The sequence below is a fragment of the Mesocricetus auratus genome, unplaced genomic scaffold (assembly GCF_017639785.1).
Source record: "Mesocricetus auratus isolate SY011 unplaced genomic scaffold, BCM_Maur_2.0 Super-Scaffold_100018, whole genome shotgun sequence".
NCBI classification, from domain to species: Eukaryota; Metazoa; Chordata; class Mammalia; order Rodentia; family Cricetidae; genus Mesocricetus; species Mesocricetus auratus.
In genome coordinates, this window is record NW_024429199.1 from 47,870,765 (window position 1) to 47,888,237 (window position 17,473).

A 17,473-nucleotide genomic window follows, 5' to 3' on the forward strand; every position below is an offset into this window, starting at 1 on the left:
CAAGAGGATGCTCTGTTCTGAAGACACCCTCTAGGAAGCAGGCAGAAGATAACTCGGGACAGGCAGACCATCAGCAGGGAGCTAGGTATGGGATGCCCAGTGTATCCCTGCTCAACCCAGGCCTAACCAATCCAAAGGCATGGACTGTGCTCTGCCAAGTGTCCCACCCAAGCCCTCTGGTCTGTGATGGGCGGAGCCACCCCCACCGACAGCTCTGGCAAGCTGTAACTCCCCTCCAGGGGATCCGATGCCCTCTTCTGGTTTCCACGGATACTGCATCAGTGCACGCAAATGCACACACTGACACGCACATAGTCATAATTTTTTTTAAAGAGTATGATATATGAAAACTTTTTTTCCCCAGTGATCAAAGGAGAAGAATGAAAGGACACCAGGCCTGCCTGGGAGTTGAAGGGGCACAGGGGAACTGCAGCAGTGCGGGGTAGGGAGGGAGGACCTTCCCGGAGGAGACGACTTGGATTCAGCTCAGCAGACTGACACCCAGGCAGCCACTGTTTTTACTCTCCCTGTCTGTTTCTGTGCCTTCACCTCTACTCTGCTGCGCTCAGATTTCACTCTCGATGAGAGAGGAGCCGAAGGACTGTATGTACTTTTCTACGTATTCCAGCTGGGCTTAAACATGCTGAACTGTTAAATATGGGGGTACCCGACGTGCAGTAATCAAGGCAGAAATAAGAGCCGCCACGGTCCAGCCTCCCGGAGAGTGAGGGGGTGAACAGAAAAGCTATGTTCTGCAGGCCCCGAAGAATCTCACTCGGGGGAAAAAAGAAACGTAATTATCCCCCAGGCACACTGGGAATAAAGATTGTGAGTTAGGTGCGAAAAGTTTCTGAGAGTACAAAATTGATGTCAGACAGCAGAGCGCGTGTGTCGCTCTGTGGGGACACGGGGAACACTCTGTGCTGAACGCTGGGGAACAGGGACTCCAGTTGCAGGGGGAACTGGCACCTGCAACCTGGGGGGGGGGGGGGGCTGGGGTTTGTGGCACACAGCCCTCTCTCTGCCTGGACAAAGCACCCATGTGCTCCTACCCCCTCTGGCTCCCCTCTTTCTCCTCGTGCACCCCCATCCCTCCACGTGTCACTAAAGAAGCAGGGTTTCTAGGGCCACTACACTGGCGCTCGCTACGCAGAGATTGACTGGATGGAGCCCTGTGTTTGTCTGTGTTTTCAGTGGAGTCAGGTAACCCAAGCTCTGACAAGAGAGACACCGTCAAAGAGACGGCAGAAGCCAACATCAGGCGCCGGCACCCGCACAGGGATCTGAAGACTCGGGGACCCAGGCTGCGGGGACCTTTATGCTGCTTTCAAACACAAACCTTTAACTAAACAAGACTTGCCTCTGTTCATTTTTACCAAGAAGACACCACAATTCCAACACTGCTATCTCACAGTATCTGGGGGAAAAATATGTAAAACCCACAACTTATGTCCTTGGATGGGGTAGGGGTTGTTACTTTTTCAAGTTAGCATAAAAATGTTATTTAATGGGCTGGAGAGATGGCTTGGAGGTTAAGAGCGCTGGCTGCTCTTCTGGAGGTCCTGAGTTCAATTCCCAGCAACCACATGGTGGCTCACAGCCATCTGTAATGAGATCTGGTGCCCTCTTCTGGCCTGCAGGCATACATGGAGGCAGAGTGTTGTATGCATAACAAATAAAATCTTTTTTAAAACAGTGTTATTTAATGATAAAAGGATAGCACACAGGAAAGGGTTAAACAGCACAGCCTTGCTCTCCCCCCCCCGCACTATTCTACTATTCTCCTTTTAAACCCTCCCCTTCCCCCTTCCTCTTCCCTCTCCTTCCCCTCCCCTCCATGACCCACAAACAGGCTGCTACCCAGAACTTAAAAACTCTGAGACTGACGCAAAAATATTCTGCCGCTGAGATCTGTAAGCTCTCCCAAGTATATTGTTTGAGTGAAATGGGGGGGGGCAGAAGGGATATTTTACTAAGCTAGTGGAACTCTAAGCGATGCATCTATTAACTGAAGTTTTGTTGTTGTTGTTTTTAAGCAATCACTGAGAGTGTATTCCCTAGTCCTTGGCTCTGAGGATGCCGTAGGAACCATTAGGGGAGAACCCAAGACCCGCCGGGCTGAGCTGGGTAAGAAAGAATATGCGTGTACCGGTGTGTATGCACCTGTATGTGTGCCCAGGCCAGAGACAACATTGGGTGCACTCGTCCCCACCACCCCGGCGAGGGGATTGCAAGTGTGCGTGACCACCACGCCTGCCTGTCCACATGGGTGCTGGGGGTGAGCTGAGCCATTTCCCGGTCCCAAAGACAGAAGACCACGTCTGCCATGCCCACGTCTGCCATGCCCACGTCTGCCATGCCCACGTCTGCCATGCCCACGTCTGCCATGCCCACGTCTGCCATGCCCACGTCTGCCATGCCCACGTCTGCCATGCCCACGTCTGCCATGACCACGTCTGCCATGACCACGTCTGCCATGCCCACGTCTGCCATGCCCACGTCTGCCATGCCCACGTCTGCCATGACCACGTCTGCCATGACCACGTCTGCCATGACCACGTCTGCCATGCCCACGTCTGCCATGCCCACGTCTGCCATGCCCACGTCTGCCATGCCCACGTCTGCCATGACCACGTCTGCCATGCCCATAGCAGTGTTGCCCTTTGGATATAGAAGCATGGTTTTACCTTGAAGTTTATTACGAGTTTTGTTGCTGCTGCTGCTGCTGCTGCTGTTGTTGCTTTGAGGTTAGTTTTTGTTTGTTTATGCAATTCATCTTCTTTTATAACTGGGAATTTTTTTCTTCAATAACATAATTGTTTAAACAAAACAGAGCACACTTGCTTCAAGATTGTCCTGTAAACCAGTCACCACCTAAAATAATTTCGCTCTTATATATATATGTATATATATATGTATATGTAGTGTGTGTGTGTACAGATGTGTGGGGATGTGTGCACTGGTCTAAGCTCCTGTAGGTGCCAGAGGATTACATCACGAGTCCTCCTTACTCCTTTGAGACGGGGTCTCTCACTGAACTACAACTAGAACCGAGTCCCAGAAATTTTTCATATCTCCACGTGCACCTCAGAACTGGGGCAATGGGCGCACACAGTTGTAGATGCCTCTTTACAAGGGTTCCAGGAATCTGTGCTCAGGTCCTCATATTTGAATCAACTATTAAGTTATTATTAAGCAAGGTTGCAAGACAGGATACAGCCTTTGCCTGCCCAGAACTGCTGTCTCCGGGGTCCCGATATCCCAACGGACATCTTAACTGTGCCTGTGTCTCTGCTGCACCTAACCCAGACAATCATGGTGATTTTAGAAACCAAGCAGGTTAGGCATGTACAGGAACTAGATGAGGTTGGTCTTAAGGGGTAACATTAGTCAGAGGTAATTATTTATTAAACTAACACATTGTCAGCCAGGTACAGACCTTTTTTCCTGTACGTTATGGCAAATGTTTCCATCCAATACACAGTTAGACATGCATAACGAAGCTAAAACAGACTCTACATCCTCAGATCGTTGTTACGCAGGCACGTTTTGTTACTATTTTATCATTTAAAATGCACAGTTCCTTTTTTATTATATACCGAGACACTGAAATCTGTTGGGCCCTAAGTGAAACCAGACAGGTGACAAGACCTCATAATCTTTGCTGAACTCCCAAGTCATTGGTGACGCCAGGTGAGAGGCAGAAGATGGAATCTGAGTGCAGCAGCATAAACACAGCCAAGGTCACGCCCTTGATGGTACTTGGAGGAGGGAAACAGCTTCGGCAGCATAACCTCCTAACCTGGAGGTCATCAAGGTCATCAACCGCTTGCTAATGTGGGACGGTGAGCCTCCACCCCAGCAGCCTAGACAGGAACCCCCATCTAATCCGTACTGGTTCTGCTGACAGAACTCGCTCTTGCATTTGCTGTGAGTCATCCAAGACCCTGAGGTCTCCCCAGGGTCACCTCTCTCCCCCTCACACCATATGCCAGTGAACACATAATAGATGACTTCACTCCTGGGCTCCGAAGCCCTCATCAGCCCCCCTCCTCCCCCCCCATGCTTTATCCCCAAAACCCACACTGTCAGAGGCCTGTGGGGGCTCTCCTCCAATGGTCTACCTACTGCTCCAAACAGAGAGGGTGGCTTCCCAAGTGGTACAATGCTACAGTCAACCGGAATTCCCTGCATCTTCACAGCACCTGTCACGTACGTATGAGAATTGTCACACGGGAGGGAGGGGGAGACTTGAAGGCACACGTATCCTTTCTGGATCTACTCCCCAGTTGGCCTAGGTCAGCCACAAAAGAGACCGGCAAATGACTGCCACTGTGTATCAATGTACAAGCCCCTCAAATAGACAGAAATCAAAGTCACAACCGGGGGGAAAGACAAAAGATTTGTTCTCTCCCAAAATAAACTCAAGACAGAGGTCCCTAAGTGATGGGAGATGCCATTCTGTAATCTGTCTCTTATTGGTTGTTGAATAAAGCACTGTTGGCCAATAGGGAAGTAAGATAGGTAGGACTAGGAGTCGAGCAGGACTCTGGGAAAGAGAAACACAGGGAGTCATCATGTAGCTGCCATAGGGGTAAGAAGTCCGGACCCTTTCTCCAGTAAGAGAAATACTTAGATTAACAATTATGGAGTAAATACTTAAGCCAGAGCTAACCAGTAAGAAACAAGCAAGGCCAGCAGCTTCATAATTAATACAGCATCCTGTGTGTTTATTTGGGACTGATGCGGCTCTGGGACCAGGCTGGCGGGAAGGCTTCTCCCAACACCTAAGTCTGGAGGGTTCTCTCCAAGGAGATACAACTTCCCAGCCAGTGTCGCCTAAACCCTTCTCCATTCTCAGCCTCAGGGACAGTCCAGCCCCCTTCCCAGTGGCTCCGGCACGTTAGTCAACTACGCAGGTACCACACATGGCGGGGTCACACACTCTATGCAGCCCAGAGAGATGGCTTCTGCATTTGTCAAGCAAAATCATGAGCCAGCACCTACTAAGGAAAAATCTAGTTCATTATCAAGGTCCTTTACCTGAATTTGAAAATGTTTCCAAACTGAGGTGGGTGAGCCTCATCTGGAGCTTCTCTCTCAGATAAAATCTGCCAGTGACTGGTTTAGTACCAGACAGAGCCAGATGTGGTGGCGCACTACTGTAGTCCCAGTACTTGAGAGGGAGAGGCCAGAGGGTCACGAGTTCAAGACCATCCTTAGCTACGTAGGAAATTGAAGGCCAGACTGGGGTACATGAAACCCTGTCCTGGTTTCCTTTCCATTGCTGTGAGAAACTCCATGGCCAAAAGCAACTTGCAGAGGAAAAGGTTTATTTCGGCTTACAGATTACAGTCCATAAGCAAAGTCAGGACAGGAACTCAAGGCAGGAACTGATCGAGAGGCCATGAGGGAGAGCTGCTTACAGGCACCGCTCAGCCTACTTTTTCATACAACCCAGGCCCATCTCCCACGTCAATCATCAACCAAGAAAAATGCCCCCCAGACTCGCCTACAGGCAAATCTCATGGAAGTGTTTCACAGCTGAGACTGGGATTATCTCTTCCCACATGACCCCAGTGTGTGTCAAGTAAAAAACAAAACAGAACAACAACAAACACAGAGACCTTATCTCAAACAAACAAGAAGAAACTCAGGCAAGTGATTAAAACGAAGCGATCTTCAGTGTGCCTCTTACTCGGTCTTCGTTATCAGCCCGTGGGACAGTGCCACCTGATTTAGGATGGGTCTCTCCCTACCCCTGGTAATCCTCTCTGGAAAAGCCATCACGGACTCACTCAAAATATGCTTTACTGATCCCCAGCATTTCTTAATCTAGCCATGTGGATGGCCAACATTAACAACCACAGCAACGATCCCAGACTCCTCTTTAGCTGGAGAAGAGAAGTAAAATCTGCTCATGATCACAAACCCTCGGTAGGGGCTGGAGAGGTGACTCGGCTGTTAAGAGCACTGAGTGCTCCCATAGCGGATCCAGGTTCCATTCCCATACAGACATAGATTCCTAGCACCCCCAAGGTGGCTCACAGCCATCCCATAAATCCAGTTCCAGGGATCTAACGCCCTCTTCATCCTCCAAGGGCCCTACATTCACGTGGTGCACACAAACATGCACACAGGCAAAAACTCAAACACATTAAAAAATCTTTAAAAAAATAATTTGCAGACTTAATCCCTTCCCAGCAAAGACTCTATATTTTGAATATTTTATCTATTGGTCTGAGGGAATATTTGCCTTGTAGCCCAGTTCTGACACCCCAGGTGGTACAGATGTAAGCTAACTGGCCTTCAGAGACATTGACATGGGGGATCACATCTTTGACCTAATTTCTATATCCAGAACTCTAAAACATATAAATTTATATAGCATTCAACAAGTATCCTCTGCTTGCTTACTACATTATTTATTAAAGAAAGGGGCTATTATTTTGAATATTATTCAATAAAGGCTTAATCAAATCAATTATGGTCTGCTGTTGAGAGATCCCAACTCAACATTTTTAGACCCCTAGCGACTAGCCCATCACAGAGTGACTTGTCCTTCTGCCCTCTCCTGAGAAACCGGAGACCTCAAGATAAACTTAAAAGATAACACTCCCTGATCCAGGAATTAGCTCACCACATTCCTGCTCAATGTTTAACTGTACAATGCCCAAAGAATGCTTGCTTGAGATAACCTATAACCTTCCCGTTAAGACATGAGCTATCATTTAACTTCCCCATCCTTTATGATGTTTGCCTAACTCCCCCATTCTTTATGTTTGCCTAACTCCCCCATTCTTTATGGGTTTTACCTTTTTAAAACCCCCGACTGCAGCTACTAGGGGTTGAACTCCTCTGCCCCTGCGAGGGTCATGAGCTCGGCCCCAGTGCACTGGTTCCCCAAATAAACCTCATGTGCTTGCAGCAAGAACAGTCTCTCTTGAATTATTGGGGCGTCGGCTTATCCCGAGACTTGAGTGAGGGTCTCCCCACTCTGGGGGTCTTTCACTGTACCATGGAACACCGTGCAGACAGACTTTTAAAACCGAAGGTCAGGCTGGAGAGACGGCCCAGTGGTTGAGAGCGCTGGCCACTCTCACAGAGGACCTCAGTTCAGTTCCCAGGACTCACAGGGCAGCTCACAGCTGCCTGTCTGCGACTCCAGTTCCAGGAGACCCGAGGTTCTCCTCTGACCTCTGCAGCCACCAGGCAAGCACACAGTGGGCCAGCATGCCCGCAAGCAAAAAAACAAAACAAAACACGCAAATGCACAAACTAATCCTTAAAAAAATCAAGGAAACAACATAGATCTGCATGTGCCGATAAATTCCAAAAGCACATACCAATGAATTAAGCAGGGTGAAGGAGGAAAGTGGTTGAGGACACCGTCCGTGTTAAGATGAGACGTCACCTGTACAGACTTCCGTGGGTCCCACACCGTATGGCGGGGCTACATCAGTGTAGCTGACCTTAGGGCAAGGCCCAAGGAGGGCACACTGTACAGCCCTGTGCACCCTCCTGTGATGGTCACTTCGACTGCCACCTCTTATTAGTAAGAGAGGAGAAAGTGGAAGTGCTAGTAGCTGAATTTTTTTTTTTTAGAATGGTTGAACAGTTCTTTATTAAGTGCGCTCCTCCAGCTAAGCAGGTGAAGCTCATTTCCGCTTACCTGAGGAGCAAATGTTCCCTTTTGTGCCTTTCAGTCTGGCCACAGAAGGGCTAGGAGGCAGCCTTGTTACATAACCCTCCTGTTTGTTCCCAAGGCTGTTCTGCCCTGGGGAGGGGAGGGGCACTGCTGGGGAATCTTAAACTCCAGGGTTATATCTTTCGACTGTGGGTCAAAGACGACCTCTGCTGTAGCTGTGGGATGCTCAGAGCTGGTCCTAATTTTTAAAGAAGAAGAAGAGAAGGAGGAGGAGGGGGGGAGGAGGAGAAGGAGGAGGGGGGAGAGGAAGAGGAAAGGGAAAAGGAAGAAGAAGAAAACGGTCTTTCCAGCTCATGGTCTTTCGGGTTGTGCAGTCTATAGAGAGCACCCTTTGCCCACCTCTCAGAGGGATCGTCCCTGGCTTCTGTGTGTTACCATTCACACCGAGGTGCAATTACGGCTTATCCAATCTTCACACGCTGCAGTTAGAGTCAGGAGACCTACCACCAGCAAGGTCGTCGAATGCAAGCTCTAATTTCACAGATGAGGGGTGGGGGTACAGGAAGGCGCCTTTAATCTTTCAGATAAAAGTAATTTTGAACAAAAAAGAAAACCTGAGTGGCAGAGTTAGTCTAAGAGTGGGAACTCGGTCTCCGTTCCATTCTATACTCTCTTCTTTTCCCCCCAGACTCAACTCCTTCCTACACCATCTTTGACCCCCCCCCCATGACAGTCTCATTTATGGTGTGCAGCCAAAGAAACTGTCACAGGCACTAAAAACACCAAAACAACTCTGTCATCCAACTATGTAAGATGTGTGTTTTTACAGGTTTTTTTGTCATTAACATAATTTCCTTCTTCCAAGGGTCATGCCTATTTTTAATGTCAATAATAATGAGTCATCCATTTATATATATGTGTATATATATTTATGAAAAGGGGTATTTTTCATAATACATGAAAAGTTGTCTATGTTCTTAATTCTATTGACTCTATTGAGAACATTAATAAGTTAGGGGATCAGGTAGGTATAAGTCAGTTTAAGTAATAAAATTGGTTCTACCTAGCACACCAATAGTTCTAGACTCCCCACCAAAGCCAACCACTCATGACCATAATTATGCAAAGCTATCAAATCCACTGTCACTCTGATATCAAGGAAGCCATCGACGTGCTTCTGTCATTGATTCAAGGGACAATGGAATAGCCTCCCACAATGCCATAGAAGGTATCAGCACCGTTCTGAGCACCCCAGGAACTCTAACTACCATCAGGACCTCCCCAGGCCAACCCTGTGCACAGCAACCAGGGCTGTCCCATACCTGGCGCCAGACACCAAGAACACAAGACCAGGGTCTCAGCTGCATCATACATGAACCAATCTCATCCGAAGGGGAAGCTCTTCTACTCTTTAAACATCTGTGGCAATAATTTAATATACCGGACAACCGAGATTATTTCATGTCCATAAGCCATCTCGGAAGAAATGGAAGGTTAGAACCTGAAAACAGAACAACAAAGCCACAGGTAGCAACTGGGGGGGGGGGGGGGGTGCGGCGAAAAAAAGCTGATGAACCTGGGGCCACCTACAGGGGCTGAGAGCTGAAGGGAGGTACCTGGAGGAAACGGGGCTCCGTGTGATGTCAGTGAAGAAAGCGAGGCATCTTGTAATTAAACCAAAGTCTCTAAGTGAATCGCAACTCTTTGCATAGGACACTCAAGGAAGCAAATAGGACAGAACAAAAAAAAATAAAATAAAATAAAATGTAAGGTCAATGAAATACAATGATGCAGTGTATTTCCCACAGATGAGTTAAACATTTCCATTAGCGTCACAGAGGTGACTGCCGTGTACGTCATACTCCCCTGTCTAAGCTCAAAAACAATGGGGGAAAGTTGAAACAAGCGTGTCCTGGTTTGCTCCCTGTTGCTGTGGTAAACAGCATAACCAAAAGGGGTCTTGAAAGGAGAGGTCCGTGTCCGCTCACAACTCCCAGGTCACAGTCTACCAGCGAAGGAAGGCATGACGGGAACTCAAGGCAGGATCTTGAAAGGTGGGAGCCAGCATCGAGGCTGCGGAGGCAAGCAGAAGCTGTGGCTTTGCTCATCTGCCTTCCTAATGCAGTCCAGGCCGGACTTCCTAGGAAGGGCACCGCCCACAGTGGGCTGGGTCCTCCTACACCAATTACCAGTTAAGAAGATGCCCCACAGACGTACCCACCGGCCAACCTAATGGAGGCAATTCTTCAATTGTGGTTCCCTCTTCCCAATCAAGTTGACAAACGAAGATTAGCCATCACAAAAAGAAAACAGAGCTAGCATTGCTTGGTTGCACATCAAATTTCTAGAAATTATTAAGATAAACACTGTATGTGAATATTTTCCAAGAGTACCATAGCACATATGCTGGTCTAGGAGCCTACTGGGGCCTACAGGAGAACTATACTCTGACCATGATAGCTTTTAATGTGTGTGGGTGTTTTATCCACATGTATTATCTGTGCACTACGTGACTGCCCTGGTGCCCTCAGAAGCCAGAAGAGAATTTTGAGTCCCCTGGGACTGGAGTTAGTTATAGGCTATAATGTGGGTGCTGGGAATTGAACCCAGATCCTTTGGAAGATTAGCCGGTGCTCTTACCCACTAAGTCATTTCTCCAGCACCTCTGACTACGATGTTACAAGACTACATGCCCATAGATTGAAGGAAAAAAAACCTTCAGTAGACACCTCAATAAATGTTCAGACAAATCCATTATGGTGTGGCTTCATTCCCCCCATTTTTAACCAATTATTAAGACAGATTTATCAAGGATAATGAGAAAACCAAAACTCTTGTGTTTAGACCCCATGACCCGATATGACCCTAACTTCATATTCCCAAGAAACTTCCAAGGAGTAGGCATCCACACAGGGCCTGGATCCAACACCCCCTGGATCCGTGATCAACCACACACTCAGCAGGCACTGTAGGTGAAGACGCACGAAGAGGCAGGGGGTTCCAAGTCCCCACGCCACTCTTTCCTACAAGGCTACATAATGTTTCAAACTTCATCAAGTAGAAATGCAGGTACACGATCTTGAAGCCAGTAAATACCACTAAAATACAACATCCCATTGCTTCTATTGAACTCATACTTTTACTTTGCAGAGCAGGAATGAACCAAAAACGTTGCTTTTCCATTCATCATAACTTCAGAGAAACCCTCAGGGTCAAGGTCAGCAAGCTCCCTCTCTGGTCTTCGAGCAAGTCATCAATTTGGCCTAGATTCTAACAGGAACACAGCAAAAACCGCATGGAGTCTATGATGCGGCACTAACCTCTCACCCACAAGCAAGGGTCACATGTCACCACTAGCTATCACTCAAATCCTGTACCCACTTACTGTCTCCTTCCCCAGTTGCCAAAGCAACAGTCATATACGCATAGGGTCATATGCCATGTACACACACACACACACACACACACACATTTCTCACTTTCTTGACCCATGCCATAGTTTATAAGCCACACTCCCTATTTCCCACGCAAAAGTAGCCACAACACAGAAGTTGAGTGTCTGCACTCAAAGGTTTCTTGAGTTCAGTATCTTCCGATGCAAGGTGCAACTCTTCAAGTAGAATCCTGACTCACCAAGTACAAAGCCACCACAAAGTCTCTAAGTTTTATGCATTCAGAGAAAACAAAGTATTTCAATTTTTGATAATCTCTGGATACTATGGACATAGATGGGCCCACAGTATTTCCCATGCATTCCCTGTAGAGCCCCCATCATCTGGGAAATGTCGGAATTCTTCTATGTGACTGGGAGCACAGACTCCCCACAACGTAAGTTCTTCTTTTATCCTATTCCTACCAAAAATAAATAGATGTCTTGTCGAAGCATAATTCTTGTTTCTCTTTTTAGAACTGGCAGCCATGCGTTCATTAATTACGAAAGTAACATAACATATACCTGGGATGTTATTTACCACAATAGTGAGATCAGGTCACGCAGACTCCTTTAGTTCTTGTGGCAGAGCAAGCCTAGGTCATAAGCAGTACTGCACAGGGAACCGATAAATATGCTGGACGCCATGGTAGTATGCGATCATTCCCTTGCTCCGATGGAAAAAAACACCAACCATGCAGATAAACCCATCTGAAGTCCCTACCAATTATCTACATACCCAATGCGTTAGCTTGTTCTACTGTAACACTGAGCAATAAGTCATCAACAAGTGTGCAGTCATTAGAGACCACCTCTTTTGTGGTAGCTGGGCAGGATCCATCACCTTCCCCTAGCACTCAAATTCCCCGTGCAGAGAGGGCCACATCCCGACCACCCCCTTGGTTTCTACATGCAGTAGAGCCTTGCAAAAAAGGGTCTGCTTGCACACAGCTCCACATGCTCCGCAAGGGGGACTTTGTAGCTCCATGTCCCCTGTGACATACATGGAAGGGGATGGACCAAGGACTCCATCTTGGAGGTACCGGCCGGCCATCTGATGCTCTGCCTCTTGGGAGCCTGCCTCCATCAAGACCACAGGCCGGCTGCAGGAAGAGGCAGGCAGGCAGGCAGGCAGGCAGAGCAGCTCTTTCCAGCTGCCCACCCACCTGGGTCCCATCACCCCGAGAGTCTTCTCACCACCCGACCTACAGCTTCAGCAAATAAAACCTCCTTGGCCTCCTTTCCCTTTTACCTACAACCCAGGGGGGGAAAAGGCTTGATGACATCATCTGGACCCCCTTTTAACCAAACCCAGGACGTTTTAAGTGAAAGAGGAGGCATCTGGCTAGGTTTCTTTTATGTGGAAATCGGAGATCCAAGTATCACTTTGGTTTCATAGGAAATCTCCCTTCTTTACTTTTTTTCTCTGGTATCACTCCAGGCAGAGACAAACCCAACTGCTTCCCTTCCCCATCTCCCCTGGAAATGAAATCTCCCATTCCATCTGCTCAACCCTCACCTCCAACTTCAGGAGGACCGAGGCCCTGCCTGTGCAGGGGATGAAGATCCTTCATGACGCAACCCTCAACATCCCTGGATTGGAGAAGCATGGGAGAACACAGGGGCCCTCACTGCTGTCCCTGTCGGCAACAGGCACTAGGGGACATCCCCGGCACCTCCCTCCCTCCAGACAGACAGAGGGTCCTGCACTCAGGCACCACCAACACAGGCCATGTATCCACAGAGTAGGGTCTTCACCCAGCGCTCAGACAACAAGGCAAGCAGGGATGGGAGATGGGCCAGCATCCACAGTCGGCCCTTCCTGGCTCCTTCTGCCTCCTTTGATTGCCACCCAGGCTCCCCCCCCCCGTGTGCTCCAAGTTCCGCAGGGATCTGGGTCTCTAGCACTGGCCTAGTCAGCTCTTCCCCCACCCCGCCCCCCGATTTCCCATCTGTGGGTTAAGTCTACCCAGTTGCTCTGAAGACTGGGGCATTCCTGTGGAGCACCTCTGCTCCGAAGCTCTCCGGCATGTGCTCAGTCCCCTCGTCTCCTCCCCCCTCCCCCTACCTGGCTCCTCGCTGCGGCCCCCAAACCAGGCAGCGGGCCCTTCCTCCGGCAGCTGGGGCTCTCCTCCACCTCCTCCGCCCTCGAGGGCTTTGCGTTTCTTCGACATCTCTGCCCAGGGCCTGGGGTTTTAGGGGTTTTCTTTCCCCTCCCCCTGGCCCTCCCCTCTCTCGGAGAGGAGAGTGAAGGTGGGGTTAGGTGGTGGAGAGGAAAGGGGTGGGGAGAGGAGGCCAGGGAGGGAGATGGAAAGAAAATTGCTGCCGAAAGACTGGAAGGCAGCTGGGAGGCAGGCAGGAGAGGCAGGGACATGTGCTGAACCCCCAGGATTGCTTCTATCGGTGTGGTCCTATCTGGAGCTCTCCTCTCTCTCTCTCTCTCTCTCTCTCTCTCTCTCTCTCTCTCTCTCTCTCTCTCTCTCTCTCTCTCTCTCTCTCTCTCTCTCTCTCTCTCTCTCTCTCTCCCTCTCCTTTTCCTTCAATTAAAAGGGGGAGACAGCAGGGGCAGTTAAAACCCAAGAGGAGAGGATCCTCAGAAACATCAGAGGTTCCCTGTTAATGTGGGAGGGGGCCTGGGTGGGGTTCTCTATATCTCTATCTCTGTCTCTATCTCTTTATCTTTCTCTCTGTCTCTCTCTTCCTCTGTGAGGACTCCTGGCCCAGCCTGGCTATAAGGAGCCTGTGTATAGGGGAAACAGCCACAGACAGAGTGGGAGATGTTTGATTGGGATGTTTGAAACGTGGTTTCAATGGATTGCCAAATAAAATAAAACGTCACAGAAGGCAGTGGGGATGCTTTCAGACACTAGGAGTTCAGGACCCCCTCCCCTCCTATGGCATCAAGTGATAGCTCACAGAAGAGACAGGGGTGAGTGTGGGGAGGATGGGGGGGGACAGAGGGGTGGCCAGTGCAGGGAGATCCTACTGAGGACCCAGAAGGGTGGCAGGAAGGAGGGAGGAGGTTGAGTTGCACTACAGCCCTTCCCTGCGCCACCTCAAGAGGCACCTGCAGGTCTGGCTAGGCAGCCGCTGCGGTTTGCAGATGGGGCACGGTCTACTCTGCAACTTGCCCCTCAGAAACTCCAGGAACCCTGAGTGATGAACCGCAGACTGCCGCTGGGCACTGGGGTTGGCAGCAGTAGGCTTTCTCCACCTCTGCCTCCAAAGCCTTGTGTCTCTAGTTTTATAAACTCCGGCGCTTCTCGCTTCCACCCAGTCCTTCCTATCCACGGGCACTGGCACACTGCTCACGCACACACATTTTCTTACTGCTGGAAAGCTAGCAGGGAGATACATGCTGGCAAGTTTTTTTTCCCTTTAAGTAGAAAAAAAAAGGATTGGAATTAACTTTTTTTTCTTTCTTTCTTTTAATCCATCCCCCTCTTAGTGGTTAATGTTAGATTATAAAAAAAATTATCAACTTACCCGCCAAAGTATACTCCAGTACAAAACTCCTTTCTGCTTCATTTCCAGTTCACAAATCCAAAGCGGGGCGGTGGAGACGGGTCTCTGGGAACGGTGGTGGGTCCAGGCTCCATCCAGAGCTGCTCAACAAAGTCACCAAACCCAGGTGGCACCAGTTCAAGACCTGTCGGAGACGCTGGCATATGCTCCATGCAGCGGTCTTATTCCAAGGGCTTCGGGTACTCGGAGTTTCCGCGCTGGTCATCTTGCCAAAAGAGGAGAGAACTCTGATAAAGCAGGAGTGAGGATACCCTCTCCCGCCTTCCTTTCTGGGGTCCTCGGGAAAGCAGCGAAGAGTTTCCCAGGAGCCAAAGAAGACTGGTCCATCCTGGCTCAGCCTCTTGACAGAAGCAACTTTAGACTTACACACCTAGGAGTTGTGTGTGTGTGTGTGTGTGTGTGTTGTGTGTGTCTGTGTGTCTGTGTGTCTGTGTGTGCGCGCGCGAGTGTGCATGTGTGTTCACGCGCGTGTATGCGCGCGCGTGCTCGAGTGTCCCCCAACCCTTGTGCCCACATGCACTTGACATGAGGGGCGGGGGCGGGGGAAGGGGTGCGTGTGCTCTGAAGAGCCACTCACTCTCCACCAAGCTGCTGGAACTTAAGAGAGTTTTCCTTTAAGCCAGCGATGCTGATGCTTGGACAGCCCCCCCCCCTCCCCGCGTCCAACAGGAGGCGATGACGTCTGCAGCCTCGTTGCCAGAGCAGTCCCCAAGCGGTGGCTGCTGTTCATTGACAGGAGCAGAGGCTTTGGACGTCAGCAGCCGGACCTTGGCGACGCTGCTGCTGCTCCGGCAGAGACGGCTCCCACCCCCGCACCTGCCAGCCTGCGGGGGAGGAGGCAGTGAAATCAAAGCCACGGAGGAGCGGATTGGGGCGATGCTGGGGATGCAGAAGGGGGGGTGACTCGGATCTGCCCTCTTTGTCCTGGAGCCCCGGAGTATATAAATAGTACAGTCTCCAGCCAGACTTACACCCGCTCTCGCACGCCCCCACGCACCCCTCCCCGGGCGGGCTCTGCAGGAAGGGAGGGGGGGTGCGGGAAGCAAGGAGTGGAAATAGATGTTGGGTTTTTTTTTTTCCTCTTCTTCCCATTCATAGATTCGGCTGGAGTCATGGGGCCTTGGCTCTGGGAGTCCAATGAATGGATGGATGACAGCGCTCCCCGGGACCACCAGCTCCGCTGAGGCGTCGCTTGCACAGGGGGCGCTCTTCCACGAGGGAACTGGCACACTTGTCCAGGCACACAGAGACTGCAAACCACAACCCCAAGGAGGCCAAAGGCCTGCCATCTCTCTCCCCTCCTATCCCTTCTGGGTTATTCCTTCCCTGTGAGGCAGGCAGGCAAAACAAGCTGCTGAGCTTGGAATTTGCACACAGAGGAGCTCCCAGGTGGAGTCCTTGACTAGGGACTTTCTGCAGTCCGGACAGTGACAATTGCAAAAGGAGCAGCCACACGAGGTGCAAGGCTTTATAGTGATGCTGGTGGCCACGACCTCGTCCCTCCCACACCTAAGTACCCAAGAGCGCTCCAACCAGAAAAGAGGGAATGGGGTGAAGGCACAAGCCCAGAGCGTAGGGGAACCCTTGGGGCTGTGGGAGCTAGAGGCCCACAGGAGACCACGCAGGGATCCGCGCCTATATCCCTGGCTGTGCTCCGTGCGCTGGACAAGCTTCTGGTGCAAGGAGCTAAAGAATGCAGATTCCCAGCACACAGGGGAGCTTCATAAACTCATCCCCTGGAGAGGCGGGGATTAAATGGTTTTGAAGTGAATCTGGGCTATGTATTACTCCAGGGCAGATGCTCATGGCTAGGACAATAGAGTCCAGGGTGGGGGAGCTACCTGCACAGTGTTACAGAGCAGGAATGGCTATGGACGTAGGGAGTGAACAGGGAGAATGCCCACTCTCCCCCGGCCATCCTGACAGAAAAGATCACAGCTTGAGTGACATTCCAACCCCTGTGCCAGCAGAGAGCCCCTCTCAGACACCCTTGGAACCTTCCTGTCATGCAGAGAAAGGACAGAGGAATGTCCCTCTGTCTCCTCTATCTATCCCATCCCCTCCTGCCCTGTTCTGGACCATCCCAGAAGCACTTCCCTGGGACAGCTGTTGCTGAGCCTATTATACTGGGCACAGACCTCTCCCCTGAACTTCAAACCCCTGCTGTGCACCCATAAAACCTAAATCCCACCCCACCACAGCCGCCATGGGAGTCCCAGGGCATGCCCACATTGGTAAGAAGAAAAAGCATGCTTCCTTGTTGACCTTAGGCCAAACCGTCGCAGTGAAGCTGACCTCTCTTTCCCATCACCCTGCTCTTCCATCCATTCCCTCAGCCTAGAACGTCACAAGCCCAGGCACATTTGCAGGGTAGCAGACGCTTCAAACCTCCATCTCCACTGACATCCGGGTTGCTGCTGTTGAGCCTCCGACACTCTGTGTCCTAGCTATGCTTAAATGCAGAGACCCCTGGGAAAATGCAAGACCACACCCATTCTCAACTGAGTCCTCCACGGATCTCCGCCAGGCAGCAGTCAGAACCCTACGGAGCCATGCAAAGCCGGCTTCTGTCCATCCATCTTCTCCTTGCTACTGTGCCTACAGCTATGGTAGTTAAGTCTGGTTATCAACTCAACTTGATTAATAGACACCCAGGGTATTAGTGAGGCGGACCTTTGGGTATTTTTATGGGGGTGTTCCCGGAAAGGATTCTCGGAGGCAGTAAAACCTGCCCTGAACGTGGGCAGCAACGTTCCAGGGGCACGTGTCCCAGACTGAATAAGAAGGACAGGCAGGTAAAGCTGGGAGCCCATGTTCACTTTTCTTTATGCTCTGGATGGCACCACAGGCAGACTGGAGGAACCTCAAAT

General features: G+C 50.2%; 1 protein-coding gene across 2 annotated transcripts in view; it reads right to left on the reverse strand.

Moving 5' to 3' along the window:
* The window catches only part of Pde10a (phosphodiesterase 10A), a 399,000-nt gene extending 383,879 nt beyond the window's left edge, over nucleotides 1-15,121 (reverse strand). The window contains exon 1 of one of the 2 annotated variants that reach the window (XM_013122751.3): nucleotides 14,565-15,121. Coding sequence is in view for 1 of the 2 variants with exons in the window: in XM_013122749.3 (XP_012978203.1) it covers nucleotides 13,147-13,252 (106 nt within the window). In the remaining variant the exon portion in view is untranslated. Of the gene's footprint in view, nucleotides 1-13,146; nucleotides 13,488-14,564 lie in introns of those variants that run through there. The other variant, XM_013122749.3, reaches the window with a different exon arrangement.
* Nucleotides 15,122-17,473: the final 2,352 nt, after the last annotated feature.